This window comes from Galeopterus variegatus, unplaced genomic scaffold, assembly GCF_000696425.1.
Source record: "Galeopterus variegatus unplaced genomic scaffold, G_variegatus-3.0.2 Scaffold8234, whole genome shotgun sequence".
NCBI classification, from domain to species: domain Eukaryota; kingdom Metazoa; phylum Chordata; class Mammalia; order Dermoptera; family Cynocephalidae; genus Galeopterus; species Galeopterus variegatus.
The window spans coordinates 49,533-68,249 of NW_007734345.1; the positions used below are offsets into that span (position 1 = coordinate 49,533).

The 18,717-nt window shown below is 41.4% G+C and overlaps 1 protein-coding gene across 1 annotated transcript in view; it reads left to right on the forward strand.

Moving 5' to 3' along the window:
* The window catches only part of ZNF182 (zinc finger protein 182), a 51,499-nt gene extending 37,757 nt beyond the window's left edge, over positions 1–13,742 (forward strand). The window contains exons 4-6 of the mRNA XM_008592718.1: positions 6,488–6,614; positions 6,873–6,965; positions 11,204–13,742. Of these exons, the coding sequence (XP_008590940.1) occupies positions 6,488–6,614; positions 6,873–6,965; positions 11,204–12,834 (1,851 nt within the window). The 3' untranslated portion in view covers positions 12,835–13,742. The remainder of the gene's footprint in view (positions 1–6,487; positions 6,615–6,872; positions 6,966–11,203) is intronic.
* The last annotated feature ends 4,975 nt before the right edge of the window (positions 13,743–18,717 follow it).

An 18,717-nucleotide genomic window follows, 5' to 3' on the forward strand; every position in this document is an offset into this window, starting at 1 on the left:
TTTGGTCCCCTTCTCCATGCCTCTGGTCCCTGGGCAGGCCCCAAGGCGCTGGCACCATGTGCCTGGTTGTGGGAGAGGGGTCTAGTCCCCTTCTCCATGTCCTGGGTCCCTGGGCAGGCCCCGAGGTACTGGCGCAGTGTGCCTGGTTGTGGGAGGGTGGTCCAGTCGCCTTCTCCATGCCCTGGGACCGTGGGCAGACCCTGAGGCACTGGCTTGGTGTGCCTGGTTGTGGGAGAGAGATCTAGTCCCCTTCTCCATGCCTCAGGTTCCCGGGCAGGCCCTGAAGCACTGGCGCATTGTGCCTGGTTGTGGGAGAGAGGACCATTCTCCTTCTCCTTGCCCCGGGTCCCTGGGTGGGCTCTGAGTTGCTGGCATGTTGTGCCTGGTTGTGGGAGAGATGTCCAGTCCCTGTCACCATACCCTGGGTCCCTGGGTGGGCCCCAAGGCTCTGACTCAGTGTGCCTGGTTGTGGGAGAGAAGTCTGGTCCCCTTCTCCATGCCCTAGGTCCCTGGGCAGGCCTCAAGGTGCTGGCATGGTGTGCCTTGTTGTGGGAGAGAGATCCAGTCCCCTTCTCCACACCTTGGTTCCCCAGGCAGGCCCTGAAGTTCTGGCGCAGTTTGCCTGGAAGTGGAAGTGGGGTCCAGTCCCCAGATCCAAACCTCCAGTTCCCAGGCAGGCCCCAACGTGCTGGTGGTGCACCTGGGCCAGAACTAATTTTCTGCCCTTTGCTTCTAACACGGGGGAACTTCTGTGGGAACCAGTACTTGAGCTCTGTGGTTGTTTAAATTGCTTCTTTGCTGCTGTTTCCCTAGGGGAGGCTTTTTGTGCAGCGCAGGGTTTAATGGTTAGCCTTATAGGTACTTCTGGCTCTCCAGAGACCCGGTGGATCTGTGTTCTGTAGAATCTCTGATCTGGGCCTGAATTTTTTCATCAAAATGCACCCATGCAATTCTGCATTCCTGACCAGTCTCCTCTGAGTGGTCCTGTGCTGATTGGGGGGCAGATCAGCTGTCCTTGCTGTGTTCCAGTGTTCCCCTGGTGGGCACGTCTCCCCCATCACCCATGCTGCAAACACTTCCCATGGGATGGGCCCTGCACCGGTCCCTTGTGATGACTCACCGGCCTCTGAATGGCTCCCTTTTTTCAGTTGTTCTGGCTCCTCGCTCTTGCGTGGGTCCACGTGAACTCTATTAGCGGTCTTGCTATCCTGGGGGCCACCAAGGCCCTCTTCTCTCCTGCTGCCTCCAAGTAACTCTACCTGAAGGGCACAGCTGCGGCTTCTGCCAGCTCCTGCTCCGTGCGCTTATCAGCTCGAGCCTTAAAGCAGCCATGGCCCGAAATGCTCAGAGCAGCTTTTTCTTTCTCTCATCGTAGTTTCTCCCGCCTTCATGAACTCCATAGGTCTCTCCTCCTCTTCCTCTGAGCTCCAGCGGCCCCGGCTTGGCTGATGTTACATTTTTATAGTTGTAAATTTGATTGATTTGTGGGAGAGAGTGATGCTGCAGACTGTCTATTCTGCCATCTTGATTGCTTATTACGATTCTTGTCACTTCTCTGTTTTAAGAAATTTTATAATTTTGGGCCAGCCCGGTGGTGCACTGCTACAGTGCGCTGCTTGGGAGTGCAGTGGCACTCCCACCGAGGGTTCGGATCCCACGTACAGACCGGCCGCTCACTGGCTGAGCGAGGTGCGGGCGTGACACCGAGGGTTGCGATCCCGTTGCTGGTCCCGGTCCGGTACGGGCGCGACACTGAGAGTTGCGATCCATTGCCGGTCACGAAAAAAGACAAAAAGGAAAAAAAAAAAAAAGAAATTTTATAATTTTGGTTTGTGTTCTCCCTTCCCCCAAGAATTGTTTAATAGAAGGTTTTTTTTTTTTTTTAATTTCAAGGTGGAAGATCCTTTGTTACTATTAATTTTTAATTTTATTGCATTTTCATCAGAGTGTTGTTTTTGATATTTCTAGTTCGTGGAACTGATTTGTGACAATATATGATCAGTTTTTATGAATATTCCTTATCAGCTGAAGAAAAAGGTATATTGTCTATGATTAAGGTGTACTGTCATATTTATATCCGTAAAATCTGCCTTATTGAATATGTTGTCTAGGTCTTCTATATTCTTAATTTTTGTCTACTTGATCTGTCTTTCACTGAAAGTAGTAACTCTAATTCTTAGTACATTTCTGTTTCTCTTTGCATTTCCTGCACTTTGTGCTTCATGTAGATGTTTGCTTATAATTTGTTACATAGATGTTTATATTTATTAATTGTTATGTATTTCTTGTGGATTGTGGATTTTAGCATTAAAAATGTCCTTCGTTACATTTAATAGGTTTTGCTCTTTGTCTTGAATTCTGATATCAGGATCTCAACCTCTGCTTTCTTACTGTTTCCATTTGTCTGTTGTACCATTGCCTATCCCTTTATTTAGCTTTTCTGAATCACTTTGTCTTAGATATATCTCTTGTTTACGATATAGAGTTGGACTTGCTTTGTGAGCCAATCTGAAAATCTTTTTCTTTTAATAAGCCTTTTTAAAGCCTAATCACATTTATTGATTTGGCTAATATGTTTGGTCTGAACTCTGACATGTATTATTTTATAATTATTATGTATATTATGTTGGGGTGACTTCTGATCCCAACTACTGGAGTTGAGCCTAACTTCACAGGTTGAGGGCATGGTCCTCCACAAGACTTCCCTAATTTCAGACACCAGCTATAAACTTGGGGGTTCCCAAGGCCACCTTCACTTCTGACCAACTGCTTACAAATTTGAGGGTCTTCACTTTCCACCTAGGATTGATAATTTGGTAGAATGACTCAGAACTCATGAAATTTCTATACTTATTGTTACAGTTTTATTATACCAAGGGATACAAATAGAACCAGCCAAAGAGATGCATAGGGTGAAATCGGGAGGGTCACAACTGTGAAGCTCCTGTTGTTCACTTCCATGTCACCCTCCCAGCACATTGAGATGTGACATATACAAAGTTTTGCTGACCAGGGACACTCGCCTGAGCTTTGGTTTCCAGAGGGTTTTTTTGGAATTGTATTATATAGGTGTGATCGAATCATTGGCCACAAGGTTGACCCCAGTCTCCAGCCCCTCTACCTTCCCTGGAGGTCAGGCTGTTATGTGGCTCAAAGCCTGAACCCTCTGCTGTGGTTTGAATGTTTGTGCCCTCCAAAACTCATTTTGGGATATATTTGCCATGTAACAGTATTAAGAAGCAGGGCTTTTGAGAGGTGGTTAGGCCATGAGGACTCCACTCTCATGGGTGGGATTGGTGCCATTATAAAAGGGCCCTCTTACTCTTCCACCATGGGGTGATCTGGTAAGTAGGCCCTCACCAGATGCTAGCCCCTCAGTCTTGGACTTCCCAGCCCCCAGAACAGTGAACCAATGAATTTCTGTTCGCTCTAAGTTACCCAGTCTCAGTAATTCTGTTATAGCAGCAAAAACAAACTATGACACCCTCTATTCACAGGGTAGATTTTTGTGTCCTGGCCAACCCTGTTCTGGGTGATTTTGTTAGCTTAAACTATCTAGGGTCCTACCATGTGTCACTTCATTAGAGTAAACTCATCAGGGTCACCATGAATAGCAAGACACTGCTATCAGTTGGGAGTTGTGAAGTTAGGTTAATGTGAGATCTTTCTTCTTTTCTAATGTATTTACAGCTTTAAATTTCCCTCTTAGCACTGATTTTGCTTCATCCCATAAGTTTTGGTAAGTAGTATTTTCATTTTAATGGGTTGTTTCATTTTTGGATTGTTTCCTGGATTTGGTGATTAAAAACATAGCTGCTGTATAAATGTTCGTGTGCAGGCTTTTGGGTTTATGTAATTTTCATTTCATTGATGTAGATATACCTGGGAATGGAATTGCAGGATTGTATGGTAGTATGTGCTTAATTTCTTAGACAACTAGAAAACCACTTTCGAAACTGGCTGTGCCATTTCACATTCCTGCCTATGATAGGAGATGTCCAGGTCCTCATCAGCACGTAGTATTGTCAGGTTTCTTTCCCCATTCTAATAGGTGTGTACTGCTATCTCATTATGGTTTTAATTTGCAGTTTCCTTACCACTAATGATATTGAGCATCGTTTTATGTGCATATTTGCCATCTCTATATTTCCTTCGGTGATGTATCTATCTTCTGCCTTTTTTCATTTACTTATTTTTTTTTGGTTTTGAGAGTTCTTTATATATTCTCAATACAAGTTCTTTGCATAGGTTTAAATTTTACACTTAGGTCTATGATCCATTTTGAGTTAATTTTTATATATGTTGGAGATACACATTGAGGTCCTTTTTTGGGCATTTCAATATCAAATAGTTCCAGAACCATTTCTTCAAATACGAACTCCCATTTTCCATTGAATTGCCTCTGTGTTTTTGTTGAAAATAATTTTTATGTATACAGATATAAAGTACATTTAAATATAACATACATGAAGACCACAGTTTATACGTGTACAGCTTGATGAATTATTACAAAGTCAACACACTGTGTGTAGCCACCACCGAGGCCAAGGTATAGAACATAATTGGGACCTCAGAATCCTTCTTCATGCCCTCTCCCTAAATCACTGCCATCAACAAAAGTAATGACAATCCTGACTTGAATTAACATTGCCTGTTCTCTTACTATATGTAAATAAGATCATGCAGTATGTACTCATTTCTTTCTGGTTTCTTTTGCTCATCAGTACATCTGTGACAGTCATCTGTGTTGGACATGTGCAGAACAGTTCTCTGGATGGCCTTGCACTGACACAGTTCTCCCCTTTTTCTCACTTCTGCTTCCCAAGAATAATTGTAGAATGTGCTAGGAATGTGATATCCTGCAATAAGAAGGGGGCTGGCTTGAACAGCCCAGACTCTGTTCTGGGCCCAGCCCCCCTATAACCAGATGTCCTTCAGTGCTTTAGCTCAGTGGGTCCTGTGGCCCTGGAGGTGTAAAATACAAGCAGGCGGCTTTCTGGGGCCCCTCAGCTGCGGTGCAAGTGGGGCATGCTTAGATGAATCTACATTTGCCCCACGTAACTTTCCTGAGCCGTGGGGACCAGCTCACAATGAGTCTTAGGCTTCTGTTGTCATTGCTGCCTATCCGTAAGTACTAAACCTGTTCCATGTAACTTGTCCTTGTCACATGTTCGTGGAGGTTCCGTCTCACCAGACTCAGACAAACCGGTAGCCAGCGCCCATTAACCTGCTTCATTCACAACATGTGGTTGTAGTTTATTCATTTTCGTTAACACACAGCATTCCATTGAATGGATGTGTCACAATTGACCCGTTCTACTGCTGACACACATTTGGATTTTTTCTCATGATTTAGTGTTAGAAATAGCGCTGTCGTGAACATCTCTCTACTTGCTTTCTAGAGCACACGTGCTTGAATTTCTGCAAGGTGTGTACCTAGGAGTAGAATTGCTGGATCATGGTGTATGCAAATCATTAACTTTAGGAAATAATGCCACTGTTTCCCAAAGTGATTATAGCAGTTTACATTCCCACTAACAGTGTGTGAGAGTTCCCATTTCAACACGCTGTGGTATTTTAGTCTGCTCAATTATGACTTTTCTGGCGGGTGCATAGTGGTGTCTCAAAGTGGCTTGCATTTTCATTTACCCGACTGCCAATGGGGTTGAGTACTTTTCTGTTTACCTGAGTGGTAATGAGGTAGAGTGCATTTTCTCATGTTCGTAGGACATTTCTTTTCCCATTTAGTGAACTACCTATTCACTTCTCTTGGTCATTCTTCTGTGGGGTTTGCATGTTTCTTACTGATTCGTAGGGGTTACTTTATGTATTTTAGATAAGAACCCTTTATCAGTCATGAATATTGCAGATAATGTTCCCATCTGTGGCTTGCCTTTCTCACTGTTCTGCTCTCAGTGTTTGAACACTTACAAGACTTTTCCTTGGTGAACAGTACTTTTCATGTTTTGTTCTAGAATTCTTTCCCTATCCCAAGCTTATGAAAACATTTTCCTATATTACAGATGCTTTATTGTGTTACCTCTCACATTAGATTTACAGTTTACTCGTAGCTGTTTTTTGTGTATGGTGAGTGGGACAAAAAGATTTCATTTTTTACCATATAGATATTCAATAACCCATCGACATTTATTGGAAAGATCATCTTCTCCCCGCTGCTTTACTGTGCCAACTTTGTTATAAATCAGGTGTCTATACACGTTTAGAATCTCTTTTGACTTCCCCTGGACTATTTTCCTATTCTTGTGTTAATGTCACATTGTCTTAAATATTCTATTACTTAATGGAATCATTTTTCTACTATGATTTTTGATTCTCCCACAAAGTAGGTCATTTCAAAGTGATATGAATTAGACATCCTATATTAAGTCATGATGATGAACTGGGATCCCAGTGAGAAATACCCCTACATTCTATCCTCATCACCCAGTGATCAGCGTTTTAGACTAAAAGTAATGTGCCATTATAGGGACTAGTGACATTTGAGGACGTGGCTGTGGATTTCACCCAAGAGGAGTGGCAGTACCTGAACCCTCCACAGAGGACCCTGTACAGAGATGTGATGCTGGAGACTTTCAGCAACCTGGTCTTTGTAGGTAAGAATGGCTTTCTTGGGTCAGTTGGCTGTTTCATATTATTGTATCCAATAGAGGGCCTTTTCTTTCTTATTCCCACAACCCCTACCCCCCTTTTCTCTCCTGACAAGGTGTTTGTGAACTAAAAACCGAGGTCGAATGGTTTGACTTTACCACTGTGTCAAGCAATAGGTCCCTGGTGCTTCCCCAAACTGCAGCTTCCTCTGTCTCAGAGGCTCCAAAGACTAAGTAGATATTTCTGTCATTTCTCATTAATAGGGCAGCAGGTTACTAAACCAGACCTCATCCTCAAGTTGGAGGTGGAAGAGCCTTGCCAGGCAGAAGGAAAAATCCCAATTTGGAGGTTTTCAGGTAAGTAGCATTATCTCAGGCTCTGGGGACATGAGGTCCTTCCCAGCAGATTAGTCAGGGCTTGGGCCCTCTAAAAGGGATTTCAAGAATATCTTGTGAAAAGGCCATGGCCCTTGGTGGTATTGGAGGGCAGGAGCATGAGCACCTCAGATATAAGACTGACACCCCCTCCCCTCTCCCATACCCACCAGAACACTTTCCTTAAGTTGGTGTTCACCTGCAAGTTTCTGCACAGTAACTTTTTTCCCATCTTTCTATCTCTTGGTTGTTTTCTATTCTGAACATTTCATATAAATGGCATTATGAAATATGTGGCCTTTTTGTGTGATTTCTTTCACTTGGCAAGTTTTCAAGGTTTATCCACATTGTAGCATGTATCAGTACTTCGTTCCTTTTTATGGAGGAATAATATTCCATTGTATGGGTAGACCATATTTTGTTTACCCATTCTTCTGTTGATGGACGTTGTGGTTGTTTTCATTTTTTGACTATTATGAAAAATGCTGCTGTGAACATTGATATACAAACTTTTGTGGTGATGTATGTTTTCATCTCCTTTATGTAGAAAAATAGGATTAGAATTGTCCCATGTGGTAATTGTATGTTTAACATATGGAGGAACTGCCAGGCTATATGAATTTCCTGTTCCTTAAACACTCTTACCCAGTAGTTTTAATATTCACTGGTGATTCCTGCCTGAATCAGTTATTACTAAGCTGGTTGATTCTTATTTTTTCAGTGGGTTATCATCCATTGCTGTCACTGTTCATTTTCATGCTCAAATTGTCCTCAGTTTGACTAATAGGAGTCCCTTCAGACTGGTGTCTCTGCCCTTTTGACACCTCCCTGTCATTCTTTGAGCCCTTCCTCACTTTCCTGCACAAACATATGTTCCAGGTTCATCTTGTATTTTCCTTTTTTTACACCTGGAATTAGGAACTTCTCCAACGACTTCTGATTTCACTTAGTGGGAATGGTATTTAGAAATCAGTTTCTTGATGCTGCGTGTACCTGTAGCTACTCGAATTCTTGTCTCTTATAATCTATAGATGATTCCCCTCCATGTCCTTTTCCCGCCTGGTATTTCTTGTTTAAGTAACTGGATCATTTGTCCTTTAGTTTTCCACATTTTGGATTTGGCTATTAAATACCCTGTGGTGTTATTTAACACAGTTCTCTGTCCCCCATTTTTCTTGTAAGTTGGTAGTTAGATGTAGAAGATGGATCAGATTTTGGTTTTTGCTTTTAGCAAGTTTACTTCCCAGCTACTTCCACCAGGAGGCATGTAATGTGTGGTTGTTTCTTCTTGTCCTATCTTAGATCCATGAATTCATTAATGGTTATAGAATGGGGATATTCTAATTCTGTCATTCCTTCTTTTTGGTTAGCTGGAGTACTTCTAGAAAGAGAAATTACCCCTCAGTTTTGGTTACTGTGAGTTACACATACAGAAAAGACAGGTTATGTGATTCAATTTTTCTGTTTATTTACCAGTTTTCAAAATAATGAGTTGGTTTTATAACATCATCTAAAGGTAACCAATAACTTATGTCTTTTTTTGTGTGTCAGTTATGGACTTATGGATTTAAACATTTTTATGTTTAATCCAAGGATTTATTATCCTTCTTACAAATTAAACTGTCCCATCTTTGACTAGTGGAAATGCCTTCAAGTTGGCTCCTGATTCTTTGTTAACTTTCTTTCTAGTTTTTTAAGATGCTCCAGGCTCATTTGTATATTTCCTTTCTCGGACCTGGAATTGGCCATTTCTCCAATGAGCTCCAGTTCTTTTTACTGGAAAATGTTTTAAGACTACAATTTGGATGTGAGGAAATCATTTTTAGGCCTTTTCTTTGACAGAGCTATGAAATATGTATGAACTTTTTTAAAGAAAGGATATCTCGTGTATTCAAGTTAATATTCCTAAATCAAATTCTGGACTTAAATGTTTTAATTTATTATTCTTACATCTGATAGTGGTGGTGGTAGTATTATTCTGAGACTATTGTATGTGTATAGTGAGTTGAATCAGTTCAGGTAATTTTGGTGGTGCCATTGGGAATCAAGACTTTTCAGCATGGTTAGGAAATACAAATAAAGAGATGTTTAACTACTATTAAGGAATCCTTTTAGGACCGAGCCCGCAGCGCACTCGGGAGAGTGCGGCGCTGGGAGCGCAGCAGTGCTCCCGCCGCGGGTTCGGATCCTATATAGGGATGGCCGGTGCACTCACTGGCTGAGCGCAGTGCGGCCGATCTCACAAAAAGACAAAAAAAAAAGGAATCCTTTTATATTCAACTTTGCTTTATGATTATATAAGATATTGACAAAAGAGTTACTTGGTTCCAAAGTCAAATCTAGAAAATAAGGTATATTCAGAGAAATCCAGGTTCTTTCTCTTTCCATTCCACTCTTTTTCTTTCTTTCTACATAAGTAAACTTCATTAAAATTTAAGTTTATCTTTCTATCGTTTTCTACATGAGCCTATATGAATATATATTTATATATTCATTTCCTTCCTAAGTAAAGTGTTAGCCTACTATGCACAGTTTATTCACCTACTTTTTTCACTTTATATTCAGGAACATGTTAAGTATGTAGAGGCACTCATTACTTCATTTTGCAATAATGTAGTGGCTCTTAATCATAATAATAGTAGTAGTAGTTATAGTAGTAAACATTTGAAAGCATTTCCTATATGCCATGCACACCTTGTTATAAGTAATTTAATTCCCTCAACATCCATTTGGGTGGGCACTGTCATAATTCCTGTTTTACAGGTGGGAAAGTAAAATACAAATAGATTAGAAGACTTACATAATGTCACGCATCAGGTGAAAAGCTGAGCCAGGATTTCCTCCTGGGATAGAGAGCCACAACCCTAACTAACAACATGGGCCATACTGCTGCTTACCACTGATGGAGGTTCAGATTCAGCACAATCCATTTTAAAATTCAGTATTACTATGAGAAAATGTTAATATTGTTGAATATGGGCTGAGCCCGTGGTGCACTCAGGAGAGTGTGGCGCTGGGAGTGCAGCAGCACTCCCACCACGGGTTCGGATCCTATATAGGGATGACTGGTGCGCTCACAGTGCTCACTGGCTGAGCACAGTGCAGCCAGTCTCAAAAAGGACAAAAAAAAATACTGTTGAATATAAGTGGTAATATGACTAGTTATTATACTCTTCTTTCAACTTTTCTCTATGCTTGAAAACGTTCATAAAAATTTGGGGGGAAAGTGAGAAGAAAACTAAAGTATAAAAGTTGATTAAAAATTAAGTATATGTGCAAAACATATTTACCATATTTTATTGATTTCAAGACACCATTGATTTAAAGACTTGCCACTAAGAAAGGAAAATTGCCACCAGTTATTCTATGGCATATCAATAATTGTAAGAAACATCTGGATTCAGAAATGTTAAAATGTAAAATGATGTGTAATTTGTAATAGGTCAAATATGAAATTAAAAGCAAGCGTTTGCACTTTTAATTGTCTAAATGAGAGGTACAGATAATCTACTTTAAATGTTAATAATAATTCAAATTGGAAGATCGGGGTCAGCTTTTTTGGAAAGACTTATCTGCATCTTGAAAGCTATCTAGATTCTGAATACAGCAAAATGTGGAGGACAGGGTTATGTGAGTGAGGGAACATGAGGAAGGGTTCAGAGTTTGTAAGAGGTAGAGTTTTTATCAGAAATAGTGTGGATGGGAGCAGAGAAGGTGGTGCTGGTGTTGAAGAACTGTGAATGCAAGCTCGGAAGCATACACAGGTGAACCCAGATTAGGCAAAGATTTATACAGTTTTCTTTGTTTTTGACAGGTTAATTATTCTAGATTTTTTTTCTCTCATTCACTGAGAATGTGGATTGACGGTTGGAAGACTTGAGTCCAGAAATCACACTGTTGTGTTTTTGCCTAGGTGGAAATAGTATACGTTGGGTCAGTTAAGAGTTCATGTGATAATCGAAGATTTAAGGGTGATAAGGTTCCTAGAGGTGATGGAAGTCAGAGATGATATATAAGTAGAGGTAAGAAGGACTGAAATGCCAGAGTAAGATTGTTCTTGGAAGCAAAAAGACCAGCAGGTAGGAGGTTAGTAAAAGACTCTCTCTCCAGGAACTCTGATAAAATGAGATATTATCAGATTTCATATGGCAGGGCATTTCTAAAGAAGGGCTTCTCCATAATGTCCAAGTATTAAGATATTTTATTATACTTCTTTCTAGAACTCTGCAAAGTTGAAAAACAGATTGAGAGACAGCATCAGGATGACCAAGATAAATGTCTGTTGATGCAAGTTGGATTCTCTGACAAGAAAACAATTACCACCAGGAGTAGCTGTGAGTGTAATGAATTTGGGAACACACTGTATCTGAGTACAAAGATTGCTGCTTCAATACAAAGACCCCATAAACATGAATCATTTGGAAATAATATTGTAGATAATTTAAACTTATTTAGTAGAAGCTTTGCAGAAAAGAAGCATGATAATGGACATACAAAATTATTCTTCCACCCCGAGTATGAGAAAACAAATCCCGGAGTGATACCGTGTGGATATAAAGAGTGTGGGAAAGCCCTCAGGCAAAAGAAAGGTCTTAGTATACATCAGAGAATTAAAAATGGAGAGAAACCCTTTGAATGCACTGCATGTAGGAAAACATTCAGCAAGAAATCACACCTCATTGTTCATTGGAGAACTCATACTGGAGAGAAACCCTTTGGATGTACTGAATGTGGAAAAGCCTTTAGCCAAAAATCTCAGCTCATTATACACCTGAGAACCCATACAGGAGAGAGACCCTTTAAGTGTCCTGAATGTGGGAAAGCCTTCAGAGAAAAGTCAACTGTCATCATACATTACAGGACTCATACAGGAGAGAAACCTTATGAATGTAATGAATGTGGAAAAGCCTTCACTCAGAAATCAAACCTCATTGTCCATCAGAAAACCCACACAGGAGAGAAAACCTATGAATGCACTAAATGTGGCGAGTCTTTTATACAAAAGCTTGATCTAATTATACATCATAGTACTCATACAGGAAAGAAACCCCATGAATGTAGTGAGTGTAGGAAAACTTTCAGTGATAAGTCAACTCTCATTATACATCAGAGAACTCACACAGGAGAGAAACCTCATAAATGTACTGAATGTGGAAAGTCTTTCAATGAGAAGTCAACCCTTATTGTGCATCAGAGAACTCATACAGGAGAGAAACCCTATGAATGTGATGTGTGTGGAAAAACCTTCACCCAGAAGTCAAACCTTGGTGTACATCAGAGAACTCATTCAGGAGAGAAACCCTTTGAATGTAATGAATGTGAGAAAGCCTTTTCTCAGAAATCCTATCTCATGCTACATCAGAGAGGTCACACAGGAGAGAAACCCTACGAGTGCAATGAATGTGAAAAAGCGTTTTCCCAGAAGTCATATCTCATTATACATCAAAGAACTCATACAGAAGAAAAACCCTATAAATGTAATGAATGTGGCAAAGCCTTCAGAGAAAAGTCAAAGCTCATCATACATCAGAGAATTCATACAGGAGAGAAACCCTATCAATGTTCTGTATGTTGGAAAGCTTTTAACCAGAAGTCACAGCTCATAATACATCAGAGAACACACACAGGAGAAAAACCTTATGCATGCACGCAGTGTGGCAAGGCTTTCAGAGAAAAATCAACATTCACTGTACATCAGAGAACTCATACTGGAGAGAAACCTTATAAGTGTACAGAATGTGGGAAAGCCTTTACCCAAAAATCAAACCTCATTGTACATCAGAGAACCCATACAGGAAAGAAAGCTCATGGGAGAGGCCACAGTCGGAAGTCAAAGCTCATTGCATGTTAGACAGTAAATCAGCATCTGTTATGTACACTGAAAGAAACTTGTGTTGATTTAATTAATGTTTTCAAAGTATGCTCAGACTTCTGGTTTAAATATGGGGAGTATAATCTCTGTGTCTGACAAAATTAGGAGATAGCTGAAACCCTCAGGAGAGGACTGCCCAAAGCAGAGGAAATCAAGCACCAGTGCAGAAGATTTCAGAGAGAGTACTCAAGGCTGCGGATGTGAGACAGCACTGTTAAGGATACTGAGCTGAGGTTCAGGTTCCACTCCAATGTGTAGAACCATAAACATATATCAATGGTAACAGAGTACATGGACAGGTAAGTAGCATGTTTCCTAGACCATTTGGGGTCTGAGGAGAAACAGGCAGGGGCCTTGACAAAGAATCACCCATCCAGGGCATATTTGCAGAAAGTAGTCTGTACTTATGGAAGGAACAGTTGTGATGCTGGGGAAAGACAAGGGACTTTTCCTTGTGAAGAGCCTTACAGCTGCCCCTATTTACTGACTTGGAGAAGGAAAATCTGAAGAACTAACAGATGTGGGAAAAATAATCCCAGTAGTTAGAAAAACTGTTATCTGCCTAGAATGTGGCCCCAGTTTCTTACCCCACATGAACCTCCAGCAAATAGCAAGTCCAGGACAAGCTGTTCTCATTCAGAGAGGAATGATTCGAAAGTAACCAAAACCACAAATGCACGTGGTTTTGAGCCAGCAGTTTAACTTCTAGTAATGTATATACTCATGTATGTACAAAATGATGAACACGCACAGGCATTCACTGATGGTCTCCAAAAACAAAACTAGAAGCTGTCCAAATGACACCACCAGCATTTTGATTGCCACTATTCATACAGAAATTTCCTTGGTAGACAACAATGAATAAAAGAGAACTTGTATAACACTTACATGATGATGTGAGATACTAAGTATATATCAGTTGTGTATAAAAAATGAGAAAAGTGGTATTGTGTATGTATAAACTATCCCTGTGAAGACACAAGATGGTATTCCTGATTACCCTGGAGAAGGGGAAGGGGCTGCAGTGGGTGGGGGAAGGAATTGGGAAGGAGACAACTGTGTATCACTTCATAGCTTTTGAAAATTGTAGTAGGTGGATGTCCCATCTTTTCAAAAAACAAAATGTTTAACAAGCATATATTATTCTATTACTATTAAAATGAAATCAGAATTTAGATATAGGATTTTATAACATTTAATATAGATATGCTCAATGTGTTTTATTTTTTTCAAGTGAATGAATAACCAGGCAGAGAGTACAACATATATTCAATCAATTCCAAAGGCATATAGGTATTATCTTCCCGAGGGTGCCAAGTACAACGATTCGCAGGTCAGCTGAGACCACATTAGGTAAACCTAAAATAATTGAGATGGAAGAAATTTTATATTTTTAATATGCACAGTGACATCTGTGAAAAGATTGTGCTAAAGCTCACCACTGTCTTTCCATACCTTAACAAAATGATTTAAATTACTTCCTTCATCCACACCCACTGGCACACATGAACACACACAGAGACTTTTTACAAGAGGTCTAAAACATGAATCTATAAAAAAAATGAATCTATGTAGAGGTTGAGTAACTTGGTCCCAAGGTCACAATCCTGATGGTAACACCTGTTTTCTAAGGTGAAAGCCAGATTGAGAGCGATGCTCTGACACAGGCAAAGACCACGCAGTAGGACATTTGTTCCAGAACATGATGTCTTCTTTGTGAATTACTGTATTTATGGCCCTCATGCTTCTGTGGTTTTTCACCAGGGCCATCTTTGTGGTGGAACTAGGCAACCCAAGCTATGCAAAACCCGGGGGTGGGCCGTGTTTGAAGTTTTCAAGACAGAGTATTTGAAGTTTTCATAACAGGTGGATGACTTAGAACTGAGACCCTGTCTGTGCCCTCCAGGCACTCTGTCTTTACCGGAATTATGCTGCAAGAAATTGAGCCATCTGGCTCACTTTTTTTATGAACCATGTGAGTCAAACATATTACATTCAGTGCCTTTCCAATGAGAGGAAATGTGGGATGAGCAGATTGCTCCTGGTGCTGTCTGCTGCAAGAATACTCCAGGGCACTGGAAACAAAACTGTTCATCTTTCTACTGACAGAATCTTCTCTTGGTCTCAGATCCATTAAAGGTAATCCTGCAGAGGGGAGGAGGTTGGATCTCCCCATTTCTGGTGGATCTTGGAGTCCTGCTTTCTGGGACACAAATGGCAACCTGCTGGGCCACATGTGGGTGAGGCAAAAACCTAGAGGGGAATCATTGGGGACAAACCGCAGGATGTGAGTAAATAGTCTGGAATTAGGGGAATGGGGGTTAATGAAGGGCCCACTGGGGTCGAGCCCGAGGTGCACTCGGGAGAGTGCGGTGCTGGGAGCGCAGCAGCGCTCCCACCACAGGTTCAGATCCGATATAGGGATGGCCAGTGCGCTCACAGCACTCACTGGCTGAGCGTGGTGCGGCCGGTCTCAAAACGGACAAAAAAAAAAAAATGAAGGGCCCACTGGAGGTGAATAGGGTAAAGAGGGGCAGATTGGGGGAATAGGGAAGAGTAGGGAGAAATGGGGGAGACATCCAGTGGAGTGAGCTGCTGGAGAAGAAACAGTCAAGTGTAAGTAGCATGAGTACGGTCAGGGAGAGTGGGAGTGAGCAGAATGTGAGAGGGCAGTGAGTTTTGTCAGCATGCACAGTGGAGTGAGTGAGTGAGGCATGCTGTGAAGTCTGGTGGTGAATGGGGTTGAGTGAAGAGCAGCGCAGGTGAGTGGCACTGTGAGAGTGAAGAGGAGTGACGGGCAGTCGGGGTGGGCAGAGTGCTGGAATGGGATGGTGGGTGCTCTGTCAGGTGAGTGATGGGAATCTGTGCTACCAGGTATTATAGGATCTCAGGGCCTCAGCCATGCCAGACCTTGTGGTGGGAATAAGGAATGGGTAGGGCCTGAGTGTAGGAAGCAAGAGGTGGTCACTGGGGTTTCTGCACAAGGAGAAGGTGCCCTGAGGGCCCTGTGTTTACCACAAGTGTACGGGATGGGAAGAGCCTGTGCACTGGAAACAGTGCTAGATCAACATAACCTCCATGTTCCATGTTTCTCCTGTAATTTACATATACTCAGGGAGAGGCCCCGCCACAGGAGTTATCCCGAACACCTCTCCCAAATCAGCTCTGTTGTGCCCTTAGGGTAGCCTAATCACTGCAACCCTGCAGTAAATTATGCCGATTTTGGGTCTCATTGCTTTAGCTAAAATTTGTAAGGTAAAATTAATTATGATCCATTTGGGATCCCCAGGATAACCCAGTGATCCATGATTGACCCTATATCCACCCAGATCAGTGCTGGGCCCCTGATATTTTAACCAATTATATTATTGCCTTATTTAGGGAAATTCTCCAAACTATCAGTTATGATCTCTTCTCTCCTCATCTTTTGGGGCCTCTTAACATGAGAAATTCCCTTGATAGAATGATAGTCTCCAATATGCTACCAGGCAAGATACCTCAGAGGCCTTGGAATAGAAAGGCTCATAGACCAAATTAAAATGCTTGAGTCACATGGCTTATAGAAATTTTAAAACAAAATAGAGTGTGGTGTTGCAACAACAGGGTCAAGGGTTAAGATCACTATATCAGCCAGCCATGAAATAAAATAAAAATACAAAATACATTTTGAAAAAGAAGCAAAGGAAAGAGGTGGGGTAAGTTAACACCCTTAGGATGGGGTACAAACAGGGTGAAGCAGCACATTTCTTGAATCCGGCGATATTCAGTGTTCATTCTCTCAAACGAGCACAAGAGTTGAGGTTTGAACAGGAGGCCCAGTCACACCGAAGGTGCTCAGGGCCAATGACACCTCAGTTACCTGAGCTGTAGCTCACCAGTTAGCTTCCTGAACATGGACGTTTTATCTGTTTTCAGTGGGACAATACTGAGTGTCACCAATTGATGGCCAATTTAAGTATAATGTAGTTCAGGTGGTGGGATACCTCACGACATGTCTATAAGTAATAATCCTGTTGGTCCTAGCACATATGCCATTTATTCTATGTATCTTTAGCATCTCTTACAAGTTACTAACTCACCTGCTTACTATATTTAACACATCGTATGCATTCTGCCTGTGTCTCAAAAGATACTTGATTATTCCTTATCTATACTTCACACATTCGACGAGTTTTGTTCATATCTCCTAAGCGCCTAGCTTACTAACCATCCATACTAAGCACTTCTTAGGGATTTCCTCCATCACATTTGTTTTGTGTCCCCTAGAGGACAAACAATAGAGAAAATCAAAGCTACGTTTTGGAAAGATTAATAAAAACAAACTCTAGAATGATCAAGAAAATAACACATTTTCAAATATCCACAATATAGTTGACATCACTATAGACTATAAACATTAAAAGGGTAATAAAGGAATTATGAAAAAGATTTATGCCAATAAGTTTGACAATTTTGTTAATGTAATTAATAAAGGAGAAAAAACATAATTTCTATAGATACAGAAGAAAGGGATTTGATAAAATTCAATATCCAATCACAATATAAGTTTTTAGGAAACTAGGAATAGAAGAGAACTTCTTTAGTATGATAAAGGGTGTGTTAAGAAAAAAAAACAATGGTGATGTTGGAGAAACTTTCCTAAGGTTGGAAATGAGACAAATACTCCTGCTGTGCCCACTTGTATTCAACATCATACCGGAGGTCTGAGGCAATGCAATAAAGAAAAAGAAAAGGAGTAATGATTGGAAGTGATTAAATAAAATTTCACCCTCTGCAGGTATCATGTCCATAGAAAATCTAAAGGACCTATAGATAAACTGTTAAAATTAGTCAGTGAATTTAGCAAGGTTGCTACATATAAGCTCAATCTACAGAAATCGTTTGTCTTTGTACCAGCAACAGGCAACTAGAACAAATAAGGACACTATAACTTCAATTTGGGGGAAGAGAAACAACTGACCCAGAAATCGAGATCCTTGAAAGGAGGAGTTTAAATTTGGGTGGGGTGGGATCTGATTGTGAAACACAAGGAGAAAACACCATGAGGCTTTTCACAAGAATGAGAGAAGTAGATGAAACACACGTCACAAAGCTGAAAAAGAACAGATCTGTAAAGTTTGAGTACATAGGAAAGGAGTTGAAGACAATTGGAAGGAAGGAAAGTGAAAAGGCCAGGGAAGGGGAGAAAGACCTAGGAAGTCTCGTTCCAGTTGGAGGCGGCAGGGAACAGGTCCTGAGGACAAGGAAGGGAGGCAGGGTTGTTTCTCAAAGCTAAGCAAGCAACAGAGGGAGGCTGAGATATCCTTTTATCTGGGGGGCTCACCCCATGTCCTATAACCAGGAGAGGCCTACCTCCTTTAGGGAAGACATGGTATGTCAACGGCAAAGGAGTCAGCCTCCCACTCGCCAGCCGGAATCTTCATTCTGACCACCATCCCCAGGCTTTCTACTGCTCACTCACCTATGCAACTTCAGGTTTTCTCTCTGCCACCCAACGCTCTTCTTTCTCAAATGTGAAAATCAGGTCTGGTTTGGTAACTTGATTCTCTGTAACAGGACATGATGCAGGATTTAAGGCCGCTGCTTGGGCATGAGGGCCTCTGAAGTCCAAGAAAGGGGCAGTTTCTGCTTCAGAGACTGCCATTTACACCTTGGCAAAATCTGGCCATTTCACTTGGGAGGTGAGAGAACAAGTTCCTATTCTAGGGTCCAGAAGAGATGAGGAATCCTTCACCTCTGAACATTTCAGGACTTCAGAGCTGAGAAGTTCCCATGTACCTTTTCCTCAACGTGCAGGTAGGACCACTGCAGATGGGGCCATCATGTGTTATTCCAGGGACCGGTGGCATTGGAGGATGAGAC